Raw genomic sequence first — 24,335 nt, 5'->3', positions numbered from 1 at the left:
TTTCTTTTTTAAATTTTTGTTGCGATTTATTGCTTTTTTTTTCTCTTGATTACTAATCGGACAGGCACTGCTCTGTCCACAGCCAGAAACAACCTAAAATTAATCTATGAAACACGTTTGGTCCTTATTCCACCGAAAGAAAACCACAGAGCTGTCAATGCCTCACTGTCGGGGGGGGGGGGGGGGCAGGGGAATTGATTTAGCGACTATCAGTTAAGTAGCCAATTAATAAATCTGCTAGCCCATAAACAGCAGACTGCATTATCAATAAATTGCTGAATGATTGCAGTGCCATTCCAATGCCCCTAAGGCATGTTAAGCACCCATGGGCTTTGGGAGAATAGATTTTTTTCTGTTGTGTTGGCATTATTTATTAAAAATGGAGTGCTGGTCTTTATAAGACATTAAAAAGGAATGGTTTATGGCATTCTCCTGCTTAGACAGTTTATTGTCAGAAATTGAATGGTGTGCTGCATGCAAGTGGCCGATTGTTTCAATTAATATTTGTGTACAAATGTAAATGATTTGGTGTACAGAGTTAGCTACATATTTTGGTGGACAGTGAGGCCATCTTGACAGGTCTGTGCTCTCCGCTCAAGCATCATCTGCAATCCATCACTCCCCCATGCCGACGAAGAAGCGCTCTCAGGCAAAGACAAAAAGAGCCACCATCGCCTGCGGTAACGTGTTTAATCTCCAGGCACCATTTTAAGACGTCATAAGATACCACGATTTGGAATGTAGGAACTCTTAAACGTTGTCGCCATGGACTGTGATCAGAAAGGCCATGTCCCTGGGCACATGGTTCCGCATGTGCTGGCAACGATACAAAAAAGACCAGTAGACCCTCCTGGGGCAGAAGTTCAGCAGAAGTCTAACACACAACGCCCTTGCAGAAAGTTAAAAGTCAAGTGACAGGCAATTCCTATCAGCATCTGTACACGCACCAGGTGTGACATTCGCAGTCCCATCGGACCTTTTTACAAATTTATCTTTGGCTTAAATCCTCTTCTTATCCAGATACGTTTGAACGGACAACATCCTGGACCAGTCCATACCAAGCGATAAAGTACACAGCCTCTAATGTGGCAGGGATGCCCCGCATAAAAAACACCAGTTTCAGCCCTAAGACACCAATTGCCTTTTTTTATGGTCGTTTTATTTATTTATTTTCTTATTCAAATTTTTTGCTTCTCTCATCCTGGAAAGAACCCGGTTCAATTTTGCAAAACCAAAATCACCACCGTTGCTTGCCTGGGTTGCCATTTCATTCATTAAACCGTTCCACAACTGAGCCCAAAAAAGAAAAAAAAGGAAAAAGAAAAAAAAACAGGAAAAGAAAAAAAAATCAAAAAAATGAAAAACCGCACAAGCAAAGTCTCATTCATCCTTGCTAGATGCCTCAAAATCTCCAAACATTTTTTTTTACCTCGCCTTCCCAGTAGCAGAAAAGTTTTTTTTTTAGGAGAGGATCGGAGTTCATACCTCGCATTCCCTGGAGCCAGAGATGGTGTATGTGCAGGGCCCAGCTCCGTTAACCAATACATCCATGGTCTCAGAGTTTGTTGGTTTGTAGTCCACATAATACTCCTGCAAGGGGGAGTTCATCTGCCTCTCGGACTCCCGGGCCTTTTTCCGTCGCTTCTTCATGAGGGAGTGCTGCTGGAGTTGCTTCATGCTGGCCGGGTATCGCTTCCAAGACACGTAGATGACCAGCAGTATCATGGCCACCGACAGAAAGAGCGCCACACTTCCAGCAATGATTTTGTGAAAGGAGACATGCTCATACTCCTGCTCTGTCCCAGCTGTCTGAAGGCCGGGGGAAGGGCTTGCTGTGAAGGCAGTAGGTGACACTTGCTCCAGCTGGGGTGTGGTGGGCTGGGGAACGGTTGGTGACTTCCAGCGTATTTTGGGAGCCTGGTAAGCTCGTTCGGTGGCCACCACTGGGATTTCAGCACATATGCCGTATGCATCTACAGCCTCCGTGACCTTCTCCCCCTGGATGTGCTTTGGGCCAGCACATATCATGGTGCTCTCCTTGTTACCCTTAAAGTTCTTGAGCCAAGAAACTAGAGGGCAAATGCTCCTGCTACATTCCCACATGTTGCCCGACAAAGTGATGGAGGTGAGCGAGATCCAGGCTTGGGTAGTCTCATGAGTGACATTGACCAGCTTGTTGGAATCCAGGTTGAGCTTCTGCAAATTAGGGAGGCACTGGAAAGTGCCGGGTTCTATGGTTTGGATGTCATTGCCTGACAGGTCCAGATTGTGCAGAGAACTCCAGGTCCAGGTTAGGCCCTGGTTGATGGAACGTACCCGATTCCACTGCAGATAGAGCGAGCGCAAGTTAAAAAGGCGAGGAAAGTGAGCAAAGTTGACCTTGGAGAATTGGTTGTGTTCCAAATGCAGCTCTTTGAGCTTTAGCAAGCCTGCAAAAGCATTGCGGGAGAGGCTGCGCAGGCGGTTGTAACCCAGGTCCAAGAAATCCAGGTTCCGACAGTCTTGAAAAACCCGTATTGGCACTGTTTTGAGTGAGTTGGACCTCAAGTGCAAAATCAAGAGCTTTCGGAGTCCTTTAAATTGGTCCTGCTGCAGGGACTGCAGTTTGTTGTAAGACAAGTCCAGGTTACGAAGGTTGGGGACAGGGTGGAACGTTTTATTGTGCAGATGAGTGATTTTATTGGAACTGAGGATCAGCTCCTTCAGCCGGCGGATTCCTTGAAAAACATCCTCATCCACAGAGTTGATGTAATTATGATCCAGGTAGAGCCAGACAAGTTGGTGGAGACCAGCAAACTGGTAGGATTTGAGCTTCTGGATGCTGTTGTAGCGCAAAGACAGACCCTGGGAGCCAGAAGAGATGTTCGCTGGGATGTCCTTGAAGGCATGCGATTCGCAGTAGACAATCTTCCCATCGCACCGGCAGTTCTTGGGGCAAGCACGCTGTGCACCTGCCAGCATCACCACCAGCAGCAGCGCGGGGAGGAGTACCAGCACCAGCTGCTTCATGCCAGGGTAACCTGCAGTGGGGATAAAAAAAACATATGCAGAGTGAGGAGCTGCAAACAGATGGAAAATACCCAAGACTCCTCCCGCAGTACTAGACATGGCAGCCTGCTTACACTTACACTGGAAACAGTTGTGGGTGCAGTGTTGTGATGTCCCTAAATGCTCTATTTACAGTGTCCCCTCTTCTTTTATTACACCTGTCATTACAGGTCAATTCTGTTTTGCAATTGAAACTGTTTCACAAAAACTTGTACAATCTGTCTGCATCATTGTCAATCTAGCTTTCGCTCTGCCACTGCCTCTTCTGTCTATTGTCCTTTCTCTCTCTCTCCTGAAACTAAGTTTCCTCTCTTTCTTTATTTCTTCTCTCTCTACAGCTCTACGTACAGCTCCTAATCCACATTCCACTTTAGTTAGCCCTCACCCCGATCTCTTCTTCCCTCACTCTTTTCCTCTTCTCAATTCTTTTTTGAAGCCTATCTTTCCTTCGACATGTGTCTGCCCTCCAAACTCCTTGTACAAATTGCTGTCTATTTCTTTTCTTGTTCTTATCTATCTATCTATCTATCTATCTATCTATCTATCTATCTATCTATCTATCTATCTATCTATCTATCTATCTATCTATCTCTCTCTCTCTCTCTCTCTCTTTCTCTATCTATCTATCTATCTATCTATCTATCTATCTATCTATCTATCTATCTATCTATCTATCTATCTATCTATCTATCTATCTATCTATCTATCTGTCTGTCTGCCTGCCTGCCTGCCTGCCTGCCTGCCTGCCTGCACGCCCGCCCGTCCGTCCGTCCGTCTGTCTGTCTGTCTGTCTGTCTATGTACCTGCCTGTCTGTCTGTGTGGCTTTCCCTCTATCTAGGATCGCATCCCTCGCTATCTGTTCTTTCCTTGTGCCCCTCTATCAATCTGCCTCTTTTCCATTTATATGTGTCTCTACCGTCCCTCTTGTACGTTTCTTTCAAAGCTCCTATCCTGCTTCCAATCACTGCCTATCGTTGGCCGAAATCTGCCTTTCTGCGTCTCTCTTACCCATTTCCCTCTTTATCTCACATTCGTCTCTTTCTCTCATGCGCTCTCTCTCTCTCTCTCTCTCTCTCTCTCGAGACTCTCTCTCCTCTCGTGACGCACCACTTCGCTCATCCATCTCGTTCCTACGTCAATCTGTACATCTCTCTTCTCCCAGAAACCATCTTTTCTCCAGCCCACCTGTTCAGCCGGCCGATCGCGTAATGTCTCATCCGAGCCTCGCAGCCCCCTTCTCCCCCTCTCTGTATTCCTATACTTGTTCATCCATCTTATGCCCATATCTCTTTGCGTCTCTCCCATCTTTTCCACAGGGTCCCCTAGGGCCGTACTACTAGCACAGGCGCCCATGTTAGTGTCGTCCGCGCCGTCCTGTGATGGATTGCACTCCCCCAGGTTCGTCCCCCCTCGGCCCTTGTAAGCCCGTGTGCTGCTTCTCGGCTGTTGCCGCTTCCTGAGGTGCGCTGAGCCTGTTTTTGCTGCTCGGGCGGATGCTCAAGTGTTCAGTTACCCTGTACATTAAAACCTCTGGCAGGGCGTAACATAGGCCCCCCGCAGCCCACGCGGTGCGGGGGGCCTCAAGCTCCAAGGGGCCCCTCGGCACTGCACTCTGGGCAGAGAGCTCATGATTGAGCCCGGAGGGGGGCCCTCTACGAACCGTGCAGGGAGGCCCCCCTCAGTTTTCGTTACGCCTAACATATATGAATAAGGAGGGAGTAATAGAAGGTTTCTGATTGATGAATCAAGCTATTGGATCCGAACGAGCTGCTGGTGCAGCCCAGTGGGTTGGTGCACCAGCAGAAGAGATAAGAAGTTCCCGATCTACATGTAGCCTTTCAGGCTGGATAACCTGCTGAAGCAGCTCAGTGGGTCATTGCACCAGACGATGCGAACTGTGTGCAGGCTCTAGGTCAAACTGATAAAATGATGCCAGGCTACTCAGCCTGTCATTGTGCCAGGGCTTAGTGAAGGATTACCAGTGAGTTTGTAAATAGTGGAACGAGCTATTTACAATGCAGTGAAGTAAAAATGTGATGGCAGCAAGAGCCAACTAATAAAAACAAATAGAAAATAGAACAATGGGTTTGTCCCCTTCCTCTTTTTGATGTCGAGTAATCTCGCATATACGTTTATCCTACACAGTAAGGCCAATGGGCGGAACAGAGTAACTAGGGACATGTCCTACAGAAAGAGAAAAATTAGTGTACAGTGTTAAGTGAAATCAGTGCTTCAGTTGCCTTGATCAGGACCTCTGGATTTGTGCGATTTTTTGCGTCTGGAGGATTTTTCGCATAAATATGGACTTGCCACATTTGGCCCTTAAACCATTATCTGCTTCATAACCTGTAGATTGTATCCAAAACAAATTGTTTCTAACCCAAATGTATCCAAAGTTACTAAAATGCTGCTACAAGTGTTGCTGCAAAGTGGACGGCTCTTTGCAAACATTGGGTGGTCATCTTTCAGTTGCTTATTACTGTATGTGGGTATTAAACTGATGCTAATGAGGCGAAAACATTACCCAGAGAAAGTTAGTATGTGCAAAAATAAAGGAAAGCAATACTATCACAAAACGTGCCACATAAGTTGCCTTTCCTTGCCACATATGTAGGCATACTCGGCCACAGTAGCTATGCAACTTTAGAAAAACACCGATGGGGAATCTCACAGCCCTGTCTCACCATGAGAGAAGGGAAGGGAGGGACCCTCTCCACCACCTTAATCAGAAGCATTGCTTGGGGCACCCTATGTTATAGGATAGCCCCAGTTAGGGCAGGCAGTAGCCTGTCGCGTGCAGCCTGAAGGGGCCTCTTCCCCAGCCCTGCAGAGGCAATGCACTCCGATGCATTCATATCTCTTGCTAGAGCGGCTTGGATCTCCATTCCTGCGTGTTGCTGTCGTGAAGCCCGGAGAAAACATTTTACCGCCGCTCTTTAACCTCTGAACCTTCGCCTCGGGCCGGAAGAAGGGTCCTGGCGTAGGGAGCAGTTATGTTCCAAATAAAGGCCCCCATGTGCCCCGTGAAGAAGTGTTTGAGAGGACTGACATCTCTCTCTCTCGTTCTGTCTCCATCTATCGCCCTCGAAAACTCTCACGCGTCGCGCACACGCACACATCCTGACTCTCTCTGTTACCAGAGCGCGGGGCCGGGCATGTCGAGCAAAGAATAGTGCATGTGTTCGTACGCGTGTTTGTGAAGTGACGGTGGCTGTCTGTGTGTTGTGTATACGTGCGCGAGGGCGCCTGGCCGCAGATGTGTATAGTGTATGGATGGATGGTGTGCAATAGTAGGTATCTTTGTATGTTACTAGGCATCGCTTTGTGCTTTTCTTTAGTGTTGGTGAGAATTGAGGTTTGTGGGCACTTTGTGTAAATCAGTGTGTGTGTATGGGTGTGTGTGTGTGTATTTGTATACGTGTGAATGAGAGAACACGTGTTTTTGTGCAGTGAAAGTCTGTGTTCTTGAAAGTGTGTATTTTGCGTTTGAAGATACGTCTTCTTGGTATAGGAGTAGGTTTTAGTTGTGAGTACACACGTGAGCGCGGCGGTGATATGTTGCTGTAGGTGTGCTTGGATTCCCTAATTATGTGTATATGCAAGGAAGTGGGACTGCTGGTTTGTTTTGTCAACAAAGATGTCTGTGTGGGTGAGGGCGGTTCCATGTTCGTGTGTTTACCTGTGCGAGTTAGGACGCGTTCATGTGTGTGATTCTGCATTCTGGTGTTCTATTTCAGTGTGCCAGTTTACTAATGTGTGTGCCTGTTTACATATGCCTGTCAGTGTGCCTTCTTCATGCACGTGTCTGTGTATGATATCTGTGTGCGTTATTCTGTGTGTACGCGTGCGCGCGTGACATAGTAAATGTGGGGTTTCGATGTATTCATATGTTTATGAAAAGGTGGGAATCTTGAGTCTTTCGTGTGTGTGCGGAGGTTTCTATTTACCTGTGTGGCTGTGCGCGGTGGTCACCTGCAGGGCTGTTTCAGTGTGACTGCCTGTGTCTGGGGTCGAGTATTTAGACGTTTTGCTACGTCTGAAGCGTGCCTGAGGTGTGCTTTGCATGCCTTCCAGACCGTCTGTGTGTGCACGTTTGTGAATATGCATATGTGTGTCTGGCATACGGAGTTCTTTCGGGCTGTTTAAGTGTGCGTACTTAAACACCGTTTAGGACTAAAACGGCCAATAAGTTGAGGGCTCCAGTGTAGCACATAGCTGTTGAGTGACCAGGAAAGTGTGCGCCCTCATACCTTAATATGATAACGTGATCTCACACGTCTAAAAAGACCCTGAGTTCCCTTCCAATGCGAGCTCCCTTTTTGGGGTCACTGGGTCGTAGGCTGTCGGTTAAATTGAACTCACTCCTTATTTCAGCTCCTTCCAAACTACCTACTAAGAGGATAAATTGCCCCTACCGTGGCCCCCTGACAGAAGGCTGCTCGGAGCTCCTTCCATAAAGTAGTTCAATCTATAAACCCCGCCCAGGGAGAACTCCTGCCCAGCAAGCTTGCTGTGCCGGCTCTTCTACCTTCCACCTTGCACGAGTTCCCTCTCTCACCTTAAAGGAGCACCCTTGAGTTGAACTGCCGCCCTCCAAGACACCGGCCCATCTATTACCCCCTTCGCAAATGTGCCCCTTTTTCAAGCTCAGAACCTCCCAAACTCCCTTATAAGGAGAAATACTCCTCCCTCTTAATATGGACTCTTCCCTAGTTCCCTTCAAACGTGAGCTCCCCCCTAGTTCCGTCCTCCCCTGTCTTGTTCCTAAGTATCGTTCCATTAATACAAGGTCTCTCCCCCCTGAGGTGAATCTAGGGATCAAGTGATCTTTCTGGCTGCCTCATGACAGAGTTCTTCTTCCCAGGTCCCGCCAAAAACGAGCTCTCTTCAAGGGCCATTTTGAGGTGAACTCCCACAGGCCAGTCCACGCCTCCCCCTCACACTTCAACGGAGGGGTACACCCCTCGTCACAGTATCAGAAATGGGACGGTGTGCAAGCATCACTGACAGCCATCTCGGGGAAAAAAACACGCGCCATGCCCACGACGGGGCCGAGTCTGCAGCTTGGCCATTTGATGGAATGTTTATTGCACAAAGCTTCTGGCCCGAGCAGCTGTACTGTGGCCATCCTTGGCCCGCACGCATCCATCCATGGAAGAAAGGGCCTCCAAAACTCGGATCCGAAGCCCGGCATTAAAAAGCTGCCCCATGGATAGATGGCTGCGCTCCGGTTGCCATACGCTAACCGTTTTATCCATCCAGGCAACAGGCATCTGGCTGCAGGCAACCGAATCAAATTGGCATATATTTAATTATTTTCCAGGCGTGAATGCAGAGCACTCGCACGCATATTCGCCTATGGATTGCACATCTGCCATCCTCGCAGGTGCGCCGTGCGGGGGGCTACTTATGTTCATCTTTGCATAGCGCTGCACACCGCATGGGTGGTTTCTCTGCACTGGCCGGGGAAAGAGAAATACTTTTGGGCACATAAGGTGGGCATGCTGAAAACGTGTAGTAGAGGTGGGGCGGGAGGGAACTTTAACAGGGGCATTCTCCCCACTGGAACAGGTTTAAATCCTGACGGGGCAGTAAATGTTAATAAGCATCCTGTTGTGAAGCAAACAGGAACACGGACCCCCTCCCCATTTACAGGCATGTGCCTTTTAGACAGGTGCGAGAGAACGAGTCAGAGAGGTGCAAGGCAATTCAAACAAGCACGAGACGCGAAGAAGCGAACGATGGACGCGGATTCTGAGGGGGCGATCGACGCACTTCCAGATTCTAACGGTGCATTTAAGAATGACGCAGATCTCGAACGGGCAATTAATACACGCGGGGGCCGCAAGGCGCAATAACTACAGCGTGGATTCTGATATGCATAACACATATGACGGCAGATATTGACGGGCCACTGAATGATGGCAAATACCCCAGTGGGGCCATCGGCATTGACTCAGATCGTGGTGGGGCAATTCATTCTTGCATTCAGTGCTATGGCGGCAATGCATACTGTCAGAGATTCTGATTAGGGCATTGCATACTGGCACGGGCACAGGAAGGACAGTGTACGCTGGCACGAGTCACGGAGGGAATACACACCACCACGCATCATGATGTGGACAAGTATGGCTCCTACTCGGGGAATGGGCAATTAATACCATCATAACATAAATGTGGTGGGGCAATTATTACTGCAAAGCTTTTAACACTGCCATGGACCTTGAGAGGGTAAATAATAAAAATCACGGCAAGGTTGCTAATGGTGCAATTATTACTAATTGAGAACCTGAGGGGTAAATAAAAAAAAATGGCACGCGTTCCGATGGAGGTAATAGATATTGCCCCAGATACTGATAGGAAAAAATAATGTGTGTGTATATCCGGTTTTTTTTGGGAGGGGGCACTGAGTGCTGGAGTAGCGCACATCGCGAAGGGGCATTAATGCTTCCATAAACCCCCAGCCCAGCCCCCGGCAATCACCGAATGTTCACGGCAGGAAGGCAGGACGACCTAATCCAATGTCAGCCTCCCTCCCGGGGCCCCTCTCCCCATCACCCAGCGCAGCGCCTCTGCCCACCTACGACCCTCTCTGCACTAGACGACCCCCCGGCTGGCACGAACCTCCGTCTGGAGGGAGTCCGTGGTGGGAGTGAAGCAGCCGAAGTTACTCACCCATTCTTTGTCATCTGATTAGCAGGTCCCCCTTCTCGGTTGAGTTCTGTATTTTTATGTCCGTCTTTTTTTTGTTTTTGTATTCAATTAAATCGCCGACGCCTTCATGGCAGTGGAAGCCCGTCGCTCATAGCATCCCATATCCAGCAAACATCCCTCTCAATCCAGGCAAAGTTCCACCCGAGGAAGAATGCGGGGGCAGGGGTTGAGGGTGAAGGGTAAATTAGGGGAGTGGGGTGGTGAGGTGAGCAGGAAGGGGAAATCCTCTGGCAACCGGGACGGCGTCCAATTTTCTCGGTCCCCGCGTCGAATTCACCAAAGAGGCATCAGTTTAATATGCAACCTGCGCCGGCGGTGAGCTGCAGCGGGCTCGGCGGCAGCCAGACATCAACTTCTCGCAGGCAGTGGTGGCTTTCCCGAAGATTGGCATCTTTCAGGCTGACCGCCCCGGCCATCCCCAGCTGAAGCAATGCATCCTCCGCAGCCCCAAGGGTCCAAACGGGGGCGAGCAGCCCGCCACGCGGGAGTGGAGCCCCGGTCTAGAAGCCACGCACGGCGGCTTCGTCCATGGAGCGGGGCCGGATGGGAAGTGGTTTGTCGCTGTGCTCAAAGCAGCCCTTGTTTAATTCAGCAGCCTTCCCTGAGCTCGAGGACGCTCTGCTGCTGCATGGCGCTGCTGCCTCGGCTCCACTTGGAGGTACAGCGAGTGCCCTCCACTGGAGGAACCAGATTGCACATCAAAAACCTGAAGCAGGGAGCCTGTCATTGCTATGCAGCCCTTCCTCTGTCAGAAAATACAATTAAAGGCACAGCGGCTCTCTTTGCCGCTGTTTTATTCAATTAATCGTGCCCCGGCTGCGCAGTGAACAGAGAGCCTACTACCTGCGGCGGCAGCTTCGAGGCACCTCCACCTGAAAGTGGGGGGAAGTCATTATGATTTCAAAGAGAGACGGGCTTTGGTTTTAAGCCCGGTCAAAGGTTCAAGGGGCGCACGCATGGCTCTCGTGTGACCGGCGCAGTGTTAAATAAGTATTGATAGGACGGATGTTTCTGTTTTTAATTCTCTAGAGGCGCCTTGATCCGAAAGGGACTCGTTTGCAATTGCACATGTGATTTGTTAAAGTGTCTCACCCTTTTCAATCCTTTCTAGAGCCAATGCCGCTTTTAAATAAACATTTCAGTCATTTATACATTCAATAGTTTGATCATGATTCTATTTCTAGTGTGACTAGTCTGCTCACTTCCTCCATTCAGGAGTAGCCTCGACATTTTAAGACTGAAGAATGTGCCTTCTGTTATCTCTTAAGGCCCTCACCAACGAGAATATAAGGCCAGACTATACCAGGTACGGAAACGCACCGGTAAAATCACTGGACAGAGCAGAATCCCAGGGTCAAAGGCGATTTACCTTGGCTGGTTGTCATCCGAAAAATCCCAAAAGCCAAGGTAAGCGAGCAATGCTCGCCATAAGGTCCCAACACTGTCACGAGGTCAGAGCTTTTGGAGACATCCCATCATCACCCACACACTGACATGCTTAGGGGGCCCGGTTCAACCCCGCACTCTGCGTTTTGCAGGTGGTTGATCTAAATGGAACTGTTCCTGGAATTGGGCACAACCGGAAGCAAAAGTCTGATCAATTTAAGGTCCTGAAGGTTAATCCCTATCCCGAAGCTTAAACTCATCATGAGGCGCGCTTCACAAAGACAACTATTCAGGTGTGTATTTACTCAGCTGTATATTTGCTTCTACACCTGGCTGTAACTCTGAACATTTCTGCTGTTCACCATTGCCAGTGCTTTAAATGGTCCGGTACTGTCCAGTACGGAGTACCAGCACTTTTTTGTTTTAAGAGCAAGAGTACCAGCACTTCTCAAGAGAAATGCAAAACCTTAAATTGGAGAGTACCAGCACTTCTAAAAAAAACAAGCAGGTACTCTGGTACATTACCTGCACTTCAATGTTTCCATTTAAAGCACTGACCATTGCCAAGCATTGATTACCCATACGTGTAGACTTAAAAATGTCCACCCACTAAAATCAGAAGGTAGTGCCTCCTACAACAGGATTTTTGAGTGTAAAGATACTATTAGTAATTTTTCACACAGTCTCCCTAGGAGAAAGCACAGAGACAATTATTTAAGTTTATGATACTATAAAAAATATTTTAATACGTAATTTAATTGTGAATTAAAGTAACATTTTCTCTTCCTAGAAATATTAAAATAAAATGTTACAACACATTAAATCAACAAATTAAATGTATATTACATACCTAATTGGCTTTAATACAATAATTTAATTAGTATCCATCATTTTCCAACAATAGTTAAAAATAATCCCAATATCACAAACACTATCACTTTTGTTAATAGGCAGTACATTCTGTTTATAATTCAGTTTTTTATCGAGCAGAACAATAGAGTAATTCATTACATCATGAAAAATAAAAATCCAATAATAAGATTATTTTGGTAATACTAAATAAACGTCACAATAACATTATAAAACACTAGAATCAGTTATAGCTTTCAGGCAATTGTCTCTGGAGCTCCTTAAAGAAGAGTAAAGTTCAATGTGGCTACAGTACTGTTAAGAAACAGCTTGTAACATAAAAAAAAGAATGCTAAAAGAAGTGACATCAATCAGCATTCACCCACGCAATCCCAAATAAAGTGCAGTATAGTAAAATCTTGTTATACTAAAAAGAGCTGGGTGGTGTAGGAGTAACTGAAAATCTGCCTGTTTCTTTGTTGTGCTGGCTTGCTGCTTTTGTCCTGGGAGGGAAAGGACTGGACTTTGCTTTTCGTATCCTGCTTCCATGGTTCCTCAAGGGCTTGTGTATGCTTTCCTCCTGTTAAGAAATCTCAGGGCCATCAAGGACTTCTCCTACCAGTGCCTGGCCTCTACTGCAGAGAGTCCTGATTTGCCAAGTTGTGCCAAATACAGTTCCTGGGCCCTTGGAAGTAGAATCTGGTGGACTGAAGGAGAAAATCCTCGCACTGACTTCATACTTGGACATGGTGCAAACACTGCCAACTAGAGACCTCATTTGTAACACTGGTGGTCAGTGGTGAGGATTGAACATGTGTTTGTACTGTACATACAGTGACTGGTGTACACAACTCCATATCAGATACCACTACGCAACCACATACTGTGTTTGATTTTTATCTTCTTTGGAAGTTTTGATCCACACTTATGTCTCAGGCTTGTGAGCCAGAGAGGTTGGAATCCTATACCTAAACCTATACGGTGCCTCAGCTCAAAAAGTTCGGCAAGTAGCTCAAATGTCCTATTAAAGGCCTCACTAAGAAGGAGGAGCTGCAAAAGGCGCTGAGTGCCTGGTTGGCAGCAAAGAAGGCTGGTGACCATACTGAGGATGAGGGTGTGGAGATGGAGGTACAGAGCCTGAATGAGGATTTTGTGGATCTGGTTCTGCCTGGGGGGAGAGCATCCTCCAGGACTGGCAGCATTGTATCCTCTAAAAGTCTGTCCCTAGGGGAGTCGGAGGGCAGGCAAGAAGCTAGAGAATATGAGCTCGAAAAGCTAAAAAGGGCCATCAAAGACTTCGCCTACCAGTGCCTGGCTCTACTGCTGAGAGTCCTGACTTGCCAAGTGGTGCCAACTCCAGTTCCTGGGCCCTTGGAAGTGTAACCTGGTGATCTTAAAGAAAAAATCTATGCATCGACTACCAACGCCTATTTTATCAAAGCATTGGTGCAAACAATTGCCTCATTGGCGCTGCCTGCACCGAAGCATGGTTCCCGTTCAACACTTCAACCATGGCTTTCACTGCAGGCCCCAGCTTGCTAACACAGTGTGTCAGAAAAATCGTTGCAGCGTGAGTTTAGGGTACTGTGTCACAGACATCTGTGACACACACTCTGACACTGACACAGCGCCTGCTTTGCGACTGTGGAATCAATGCAAAACATGCTTCTCCAATGTCACATAGATGCAGCATGTCTGGATTTTCAATGAATCACCCCTTTGCACTGATTATTCATAAACATTGCACAGTAGTAAAGAACCGATGCTGCATGTCTGGAAACTGACCCATCACCTCCCCTACCAGTAAGGAACTGACACATCTCCTTCCCTACCTAGTAGTAAGGAAACAGCGCATCACCTCCCCTGCCAATGAGGAACCGATGCATCACCTCCATTACGTAGTAAGGAACCGACGTACCACTTTTCTTTTCCAGCGCCTCACTTCCCCTGCCTCATCTTTGATTTTTGATGCATATAAGGTACTTTGTGCTAAAACAAATGCATCCATTTATTTCTATGGACTAAACTTGCTTAACCTTTTAAAAGTGATCTTTTGACTTGTGTATGTTTGATTTTGTCATTTTGGTCTTGCTTTATTCAGATAAAAATTGGCTATTTTTCTAAACAGGCATGGACCCCTTTTGCAGTTTTCTCCTTGTGTTACTGTGTTTGTGTGTGTACCAATACTTTACATATTGCTCTGAGATAAGCCTGACTGCTTGTGCCAAGCTACCAAGGGGGTATGCAGGGGTTATCTTAGCTCTGCTACTCTCTTACCATGACTAGAGTGAGGGCCCCTATATGGGCGATGTGCAAACCACTGCCAACTAGAGACCCTATTTCTAACAGTGGTACATGGACTCAAGGCCCGTAAATGAAATGCTACAAGTGCGCTGCAGCACTCATTGCACCACCCACTAAAGTAGCACTGTAAAACATGTCTTAGTCCTGCCACAGCAGCCAGTAGGGCAATTTTAAACTGCCATTTAAAATCGGAAATGGGAATCTTTTGCCAAGCCTATATCTTTCATTTTAATAACTATAGGCCTCCCTAAGTTAGGCTCCAAAGGCTCATATGGCAGGATGCATGGTGCTGAAAATGAAGGACATGTGTATTGAAAGTTTGCATATCCTGAAAGTGAAAAAATCTTAAAGTCGTTTTTCCCTATAGCAAGGATAGACTAACACTTAGTTACCTTATTACACTTAATACGTTATTAAGTGTATACGTTATTATATGTACACTGCTCTACTGTACACTGTTCACTCTAGTTCACTTCATTGTACACCACTACACTGAACGCTATTCAACTCTATGTGACTACACTCAACACTCCACTGTACACTATTCCATTGTATTTCAGTCCACTGTATGCTACTCCACTCTACCTCAATCTAATGTACACCACTCCACTCAGCGCACTCCATTTTACACTATTCCATTGGCCACCGTTCTACTCTATGCCACTCTACTGTATGCTATTCCACTCTCCCCCACTCCACTGAACGCCATTACTGTGTATGCCATTCCATTGTATGCCATTCCACTGGACATTACAGAACTCAGCTATTTTGCTGAATGCCACTCCAGTCCACTCTGCTCTCCAGCTGTGGTCGGTAGCGGGAGTACCTGCCGGGCGGGGTGGGGGGTAGTAAAATATGTATTACGAAGCTATACAGGTAAGTAAACATATAAATAAATAAAACAAATTTCATTGTTTGCACGGCATCCCCAAATGCAATGCACTGCGCGCAACAAAATTAATTTTATTTATTTGTATGTTTACTTACCTGTAAAGCTCAGTAATCCATAGATTACTACCCCCCACCCTGACCCTCCCCATGTCACCGCCCGGCAGGTACTTCCACTACTGACCGCGGCTGCTGCTCTCTGGTATTTCAGTCTATGTCACTCTACTCTACCAAACTCCTCCCCATACCAACCCAAATCTACTCCACTGCACAAGACTCTACTCCACTCAAAAACAATCTGTGTCCTTCCACTGTGCCACACAATGCTCCACCCTATAGCACTCCACTGGAAAACACGTTACTCAACTCACTGCAAGTGTACAGCATTCTATGATGCTCTACAACACTCTAGACAATTCCCTCTATGTCACTCCACCCTACTCTATGTCACTCAACTCCAACGCATATTACTCCACTCTACTTACTGTACTACAGTGCTCCACTCTTTACTAATCTACTTTGCTAAACTTTATGACAATCAACACTACAACACTTAATATCATGCCCCTCTACCACACTGTACTGTACGTTTCTCTGATCCACTCCACTGTACACAACAACAATCAAAACTGCTCTGTGCCACTACATTCTACTCTACTGTACAACACTTTCCAACAGCGAAGAAAACTGCTTCGACTTTACTGTAGGCGACACCACTCCACACTGTAACACTTTAATACACTCTAAGCTATGATAGCCACTGTACTCCACTCTTTGTAACGTTATTCTACAACATAACATTACACTCTATGACACTTTATTTTAGCCTGTCTTATATGACTCCAATCGACTACGCTTCACTATACTCCACTATATAATACTTCACCATACTCTACACCATTCTTCACACTGCTCTCTAAACCGTTCAACTCTACCACATTCTCCCCCTCTTTTCTACTACATTTCTATGCCGCTCAGTGACATAGCACTCAACTTCATATGCGTACACTCCACTTTACAAATCTATACTCAACTCTATCCATCAGCACTCCACAGTACATCCTTCTACTTCACTTTACAAGACTCTCCAACACTTTCCAACACAAAACTCCACTGTACTTTATGACAGACCACTCCAATTTATAGCACAGTACTCAACTCCATTCTATGACACTGAACTGTTATAGATTCTGATTCATTCTACTGTATAAGACTCCACTCAACTCTATCATACTTTACTTAAATGTATTCATCCCCACTCCACTCTCTTCCACTTCACTGTATTCCACTGTACAATAATCCACTCTACAACACTGCTCTGTACAACTCTGCCCTCCTTTGTGCGGTGTGGCCCTCCACACAACAACTCTCCACTTGAGGACACAGGATTTTTTTGTACATCTTAAAAATGAAAGTAAAAAAAAAACAAAGGCTAAACCTTAGTTATAGATAGGCCTGGGCAAAACTCACAGTTCCACTCTATGGAGTTCCACAGAGTTACCTAAAAACTCAATGAGATTCCACAGAGTTCTGCAAATGTCGGAGTTTTAGTACGTTGCTTTGCTCATGCTACTTTTTTGCTCCAGAAGCTTGTCCTGTGCTGCACAATCAGTGCTAAAGGCATCAGAGGGCACTGCTTCTTTCTGTCACTTGAGTACATTTTCTACTCACTCTGCAACTTTCTCAACTTGAGCTGCAGCTTTCTTGCCACGAGCGGTAGCGACCTGCTCTGACTTCCCGCATTGAGAAATCTCGCTTGGAGGTGGTCCAGCAATTGGTTTTTCTTACATGCCAGCTTAAGGTTGGTGAGATGTGTGCGAAAAAAAACATAGTGTTTTTCAAAGCTGCGCGCTCCAAGTGGAGGGCTGGGCAGGCAAAACTCAAGGAACTCCGCCGGAGGAGCAGAGTTCCCCCCTCACCCTTAGTTATAGATAGGGGGAAATTATATTTTCCTGTAAAAAAAAAAACTTAAAATACACAAATATTATAATTATAAATGCAACAACATCCTAGGCACACCACAAAGGGAACTCCACACAAGGTTATATAAAAATAACTTTTGTATTGTCAAAACACATCAGATAGTAATCACACAATATACATTGTGCCAACTGGCACGGGCAATATTCACACAGGATTATTTATACCAGGACAGGGCCACATGGGCCGCTGTCAGAATCAACACTTAGCAGAAATAGCACTTCTAGAACTTAGAATAAATGTAGCACAAAATAACAATTAAAGATCACAACCAGTAACCACTGGTAACAGGTAGGTACACACTACGCAATACTAATAACCATAGGCCTAGATCACGCATGGACGTATTACCTCTCTAGTATAAACTATACTAGGCAAAACACAACCACCTAAGAATAAAATACATTTAGGGGTATAGGTCAGAAGCATTACACATGATACATAGAAACATTCAGAGGTGTAGGTAAGACACATAATGCATAAAGCACATTCAGAGGTGTCACAGGCATAATGGCATAGCACATTAAGCATAACTCACATTTGGGCCTCACCGGTAAAAATACAGTAGGCAATCTCCTCACTAGTCTAAACACATGAGACTCTGCCTCCTAAGAATAAATAACATTTAGGGGCCTAACTCACAGTGAGGTAAACTCTCACTAACCTAAACCTACATAGGTAAAATAACCTCATAATCACATTGCGCAAACATCGCCTTAGGCAATTACTATCAAAAACATAGTAAAATCACATTACGCAATAATCACATTAGGGCCTTGCGCCCTACCTACAGACCAGCCCCAAGCCAACTTGCCATCTCAAGAAGGGCTCAAATGCCCTATGTCCAGAATGTCAGGGCGCGCTGCCAATGCAGCGCCAGTCAGGGGTGCGCCACTGGCACACACCTAAATGTTGCAACTGCCCACTAAGTGCTGGGCAGCTGGGAACAGTCACAAGGGCCTAAACACTGCAGCTGGCACTAAGTGCTGCGCAGCTGTGGACGGCCTGGCACCACTGTGCCACCTCTGTCCCTCTCAGGGACTTTCACTCCCATTGCACCTAAACGGCGCAGCTTCCCACTACTTGCTGGGCAGCTGGGAAACCACAAAACTGCGACAGGGCCCTCACTGGCCCTTAGGAGCAAAGTCTGCACCACCCAGTCTCTCACTAGCCACTCATGACAATAAACAGGTGCCCCCAAACGTTGGAGCTCTCAGGCTCTGGCCACAAAAATGCAGCTTGGGCTCTCACTGGCCCTCTATAAACAAATGTGTCCAACGTTGGAGCCACGGGGCTCTAAAAATACACACATGACCTTGAGCCTCTCAGGCTCCTAAAACAAATATGGCCCCGTCGTTGGGGCCCCCCCTCTGGAGGCTCGAGATCATGGAAATGCCCCCAAATCGTCGGGGTCCCTCACAGGGGACTCAAAGTAAACTATGCCCCCAAGAGCCTCTCAGGGCTCCTCACAACTGCCACCTTTTGCTGGAGCGGCCCGCTATCAAGTGGGGCCGCACAAGGAATCTGCCGGGACCTCCACTGGCCTTTAAAGAACCATGCTGAGCCACGTGGGAGCGGCCCGCTGCCATCCGGGGCCGCTCCATCACACAACCTGCCCCCGACATTGGAGCGCCCCCCCCTAGCAGGCGGGGGCTGCTCTGAAGAGGATGCTGCCCTGCCCCCTACTGAGCCCTCACTTACCTGGCTTTGGGGACTTCTCTGCTGGGGCTCCCTCCAGGACATGGGAGCCCCGCAACACCTTTCCTCTTCTCGACTGGCGTCCCCGGGGCTATCCCTCGCTCCTGGGAGCCCGGGGAGGGGACAATAATGCTGGCTCTATCTTGGTGCTTGTGGCCGCACCTCCGGAGCCCTTCTCTTCGGTGCAGGAGCGCAGGGTAGGCTCCCGGCTGCTTCCTGTTGTCTCTCGGTCCCGCCCCCAGCCTGCCTGACTTCCGGTTCGTCCGCCAGGCGGCAGGGACCTGCGAAGGCAGAGGCCGGCACAGGAACAGGACGAAGGGTGGGCTCCCTTGGACTAATTAAATAAAAAGCGGGCACAAAGAGCGCTTCCCTCAGGAAAATACGAGCGCTCTGCCCCTGAAATAGAAACACAGCGCTCACGAGGCGCTAAAGACAATTACAGCGCTCCCAAGCATGGGGAAAAGTAAAGCGCTCCCAGGCGCTTTAGAGCACACACAAACGTGCGAGTAAAAATATAGTGCTCCCAGCGCTAGAGGAAACAAAGTAAAATGTTAATAAGCGCTGGGGGCCAAAATCAAGCGCTCCCAGGCGCTAGAGCACAAGCAAAGGTCCACAAGTCCAGCAAAGTCCATCAGGAGTCCAGGGGCTGGACAGGGCCCAGGGAGGCAAGCCTTCCCCTGGGCCCAAGCAGCAGCACGCCCCTGGCAGGATTCAAGTTGGCAAACAAGAATATTTGACAAGAGGTCACAACCTCCTTTTATACAGAGAAATCATTTGTTTAGCAGGGTGCAGGCAATGTGAGAACCAGCTACAACTGGTTATGGGGAACTCCTTTCACTGGCCAGGCTAGGGACATCAGACGCACCACAGGGGGTGGAGCCAGCATTGTGGAGGGAAAACCCAGCCCTATTCAGGTCCCAGGTGTACCCCTCCCTCACATCAGCATGCTAATCACTCCATTCACCACCGGGGCAGACCCACCCAGACCCTTGGAGCCAGGCTCAACAGCCAGCTCCAGCCAATCAGACGCCAGACACAAATTACACAAACATGCCAACTTCTAGAAGTGGCACTTCCGCACTAAACACATTCATGCCACATACATCATTGCACAACATTCAATCTCATGAGTACCCACATACCAAACTCGACCCTGCACTCCCCACACCTCAGGAACTACCATGGTCATACATATTCCCCATGTATTCCTATGGGAGGGCAGGTCACTCTCACCACACGCACAGAGAGCTCACGCACTTTACACTGGACCACAGTGAAAAAGAGCGCAGAGACCTAATATCACCAACACCAGGTTACAGAAACAGGCTAGGCAAAAGCAAAAAGTTTCAGGGTGAACCTGCCAAAAAGGGCCAGGTCCAACAGACTCCCGCGAAGGGGCTCTTTGGCGGAGATCTTTTAAGAGACAGCCGTTTGGTGCGTGAGGGTAAGTGGTCAAGGTAATGCGCGAGTGTTGGTGGTGGCTTAAAATAGGTTTATTACTGCCCTGTGAGAACCAATTTTATTCACTGGGTGCGCAAACCTAATTAAAATGTGTGAGCCCTGTTTGGAATAACAATGATCCCACAGGGTCTAGTGTGTGAGTGTGCTCAATATGTTCCTTGCCTTCTGCCCCTAACGGGATACTCAGCAATTCTTCAGGACCAGTGTATACTCTTAAACTGTAACACTACTACAAGGCCGGTGCTGAGTACTGTGAATGTCACCAGCGTAGTACGGGGTAGCCTTGCGAGCACTACGTTGCTCACTACGGCGGGGGGGACTCGCAACTAGCAGTGCTCCTACCCTGGCTCAGGCTGTAGTGTAGTTCCAATTTTCCCAATAGGCTCTGCGCATTGGAATGTTATATCCTACAGATGTGACATAGACTGAGGCCAGAATGTCTCTATTGAATAGACTAAACTTAATTGTGAGTGCCAGCTAGCTCAGAAGTCACTAGAAATGTTCTCGAATACACAAGAAAGGATTAGTTTCTGATAACCGCATAAACATGACAACTTTGTTTTCCTAGGACTGAAACAAATATCTTCAGAGACGTGGAAACAATAGATAACTATTATACTCAGTCAATCGGGCATGCCTCGTTTCTACAGAGTTGCAGAGAAAATAGAGAGACGGGTGTTTCAATAAAAGGGGTTTATTGAACAGTCTTCTTTCTCATGCAAGAGAGGTGAACTGCTACAATTGTTAGACAGAATGCAAAGTATAATGCGTACAGCGAGAATAGTTTCATAAAATAATACTGTAATAGCATTGTCTGGTGTTATGACATAAAAATACATACATAAATAACACTGGCTAAAACACTCAACTGGTCCTTCTAAAATACGCCTACCCCAATGTACCTAACCTAGGTCTAGTATGATGGAAGAAGTAAGTATGGTCTTTAGCATAGGTTTAGTTTTTGCCAAGAACTGACAAAGGTTTCTCTAGGTTTTAATCAGCTCCATATCTTAGAATGAAGGAGGTTGGTATCTCTGTCTCGGACTCGATTTCCCAACACCCCGCAAGGGGAGCCAGAAACACAGGAGCTGGATTCTCAGCAGAGGAGGACAGCTTCTTGTCAGTGCGTCAGCTGAAGAGTCTGCTTCCTTCGGCACTTGCTGTAGCGAGCTGCGTCGGGCAAGGTGGTAGTCGAACTGCACCGCACCACACCATGCTTTGCCATAGCAAGTGAAGGTATATTTATACCTTGAAGATGTGTAGGAATGTCAGCTTTGACGTAAAGTTGGGCATATGAACGTCATGGATGAACCCCTAAGGAATAGTTGTTCATGCATAATAATGAATTTCTTGGAGAAATCAATATCTAGGCTAGGGGAAGTCCCTTCTACTTGAGAGTCTGGTTTTCCAAGAAATCGTTGTGACGTTGATGAACAGATTGGAGTAGCCATGCCTATATTTGGGTATCATGGGCTATGCCTAAATAAGGGCTTGATTTCAATGCCTATATAAGGGTAATGTGAATTGTATCTATATAAGGGCATGAACCGGGAAAATGTATTCGGAATCTAAAGCGCCATACAACAAGGCTCCAGTGAGACAGACACAAGGGACAGACACATGGGATAGCATGTCCGGAGATGAAGGAGAGTAGGACCCATCTCAACATTCCTTGGTCACTGAAATAGTGGCAATGGAGCAAGGCGCAGCAGCCAAAACTCTGTCATCGCAGGGGGAGTCCCCTGACTCACACCTGAATAAGACCTTTAGAAACTTGCAGTGGATTAGAATAAAACGGCGGAGCCAGTTGATTGGACATCCCCCCGGCACACCATCCACAAGCCCCGCAGAGCAACTAAAGAGCTCCATTCCACTGCAGGCGAAAGGATAAGACTAGCCACAGACTTGGGCAGTAGTTTGCCCCTTTCCCCTCTCCTTCTGACTTTCCTTCTCCACATGCTGTCTTCCCCTCCCTTGTACTGGAACTCTCTGTTCTTGGATTTTGCTTCGTACTCTCCTTTCTTCATTGGTTCTTCCCTCTTGGGGTTCCCTGGTGAGCTACAGGAGTTCAAACTTGTAGCTTAAAGTTGGGGCCGGGGAGGGTGACAGACCTCTACCACCCCTATGCACACCCTCGGGCGTCTGGCAGGGGATGTGGTAATGGGGGGAGGAAGGGCGGTGAAGGGGGATCAGGGTTTTCATTCTTTCGTATTGCTGTTCTGGTTTATTGCTGCTTTGTTAAGGTACAGTCCCAGTGTTATCAGAATGTACACAAGCAGCCAAATTCCGACTGCAGGGCGTCACCCGGCTGTACACGTACATGTGTCCCTCCACTTCACCATAGCCGCTTATGATGGGTTCGGAAGATAGCCCCTTCACGGCCCTCACTTGGAATGTCAACGGTCTAAGATATAAAATTAAAGGAGGGTTGGTATCATCGTTCATAAAACACACCCACCCAGATGTGGTGCTGTTGTGGGAAAAGCATCTTAAGGGCACAAAATGTGGGTTCCTAGCGCTGGGGCATATACCGTTCTGGTGCATGCGGGGTACACCTCAGGCTCTAGAGGAGTTGCAATCCTGATTAAAAAGTCGCCTCCCTTCAAAGTGAGACGTACATGGCTAGATCCCCAGGGTACCTATGTGGGGGTGACGGGCTCATGGGGTAGGAAAGATGTTACCATCATCTCAGTGTATGACCCACCGAGATTGCAGACTAGGAAACTACATGGGGTGATGGACATATTGCTGAAGACAGCGGGCTCAACATAATTGGGGGTGACTTTAATGACGTCATGAATGTCCCTACAGATCACGCAGGAGAGCATGTCCCCGGTCACTCAATTGGCCCATCTTGCGGACACTGTGGGCTTGGTGGATGTGTGGAGAAACTTGCATCCGGAGGTCCGACAAAGCGCGTACTATTCTGGGGCACACAGGGTCTACTCTAGACTAGATTATATATTCCTCCTGCAAGGCGCAATACAAGACATCCATGTGGCAGTGTTCATGGTTAAGGGATTATCTGATCACTTACCTCTATATGTTCCAGTGAGTGAGAGGGCACGGACAGGACGAGGGGCTGGCGTCTGACTGCATGCGATCTACAGAATAAGGAGGTGCTCCAGGGCATTCGAGCCGACGCAAAAGTCTTCTTTGCGGACAATGAAGACTCAGTACAGTCTGGAGTGATGCTCTGGGAGGTGTATAAAACAGTCTTAAGGGACAGGGCCCAGAACCGGATAGCCTGGGACAAGAGGAAGGCCCCGGAAGAACTCACCACACTAGAGACCCGAGTTCTTACCCTGGAAAACAGGAACCTTGCACAGAGGGACCCTCAAGTTCTGAGACAACTAGCGGACGCACAGCATCAATACAGGGCTCTGGCCACGCAAGAGGCCAAGGCACAAGTGCAGGTGACCCTTCATAGGCTATATGATGTGGGAGACAAATTCTGCAAGCTTTTTGCATGGCTTAGCCGCAACGAGAGGGAGGCCCAATGGGTGGAAAGTGTTTCCGACCCTCAGGGATTTTCACAGACGAAGGATAGGCAGATAGTACAGATGTTCGCTTCCTACTATCAAACCTTCTATGAAGCCTGGAGTCTGAGGGAGCTCTTTGACATAACAGACTATCTAGTGGATATTCCTACCCGGGTACTAGAGGAGGGGGATAGAGAGGAACTGGAGGCAGATCTAATGATAGACAAAATTAAACTGGCCATAGCCTGACTACGCCCCGGGAAGACCCCGGCACCAATGGACACCTACACCTACAAGAAATGCGCAGATCTCTTTGGCCCTCACCTGTTGAACGTCTTCCAGGATGCCTCCCAAGAGGGAACCCTGCCCTTGGACCTGCGCATGGTCACGATCATCCTTATACACAAGCAAGGGAAGCACCCTAACGACTGTGCATCATATCGCCCTATATCTCTTCTCAATATAGAGGTGAAAATACTGGCCACTATCCTCGCCATGAGGCTCCACCAAGTAAGTACTACTCT

At 47.5% G+C, this 24,335-nt stretch overlaps 1 protein-coding gene across 2 annotated transcripts in view; it reads right to left on the bottom strand.

Annotated features, from left to right (window-relative positions):
- The window catches only part of LRRTM4 (leucine rich repeat transmembrane neuronal 4), a 1,783,294-nt gene extending 1,772,905 nt beyond the window's left edge, over positions 1 to 10,389 (bottom strand). Inside the window, exons 1-2 of one of the 2 annotated variants that reach the window (XM_086943519.1) lie at positions 9,725 to 10,389; positions 1,486 to 3,020 (exon numbers count right to left, since the gene is read on the bottom strand). In XM_086943519.1, coding sequence (XP_086799645.1) covers positions 1,486 to 3,020; positions 9,725 to 9,728 — 1,539 coding nt within the window. In that variant the 5' untranslated portion in view covers positions 9,729 to 10,389. Of the gene's footprint in view, positions 1 to 198; positions 3,021 to 9,724 lie in introns of those variants that run through there. The other variant, XM_086943520.1, reaches the window with a different exon arrangement.
- Positions 10,390 to 24,335: the final 13,946 nt, after the last annotated feature.

This window comes from Lissotriton vulgaris, chromosome 11, assembly GCF_964263255.1.
Source record: "Lissotriton vulgaris chromosome 11, aLisVul1.2, whole genome shotgun sequence".
In the NCBI taxonomy this organism is placed as follows: Eukaryota; Metazoa; Chordata; class Amphibia; order Caudata; family Salamandridae; genus Lissotriton; species Lissotriton vulgaris.
This window is presented reverse-complemented; position numbering and strand designations above follow the sequence as displayed.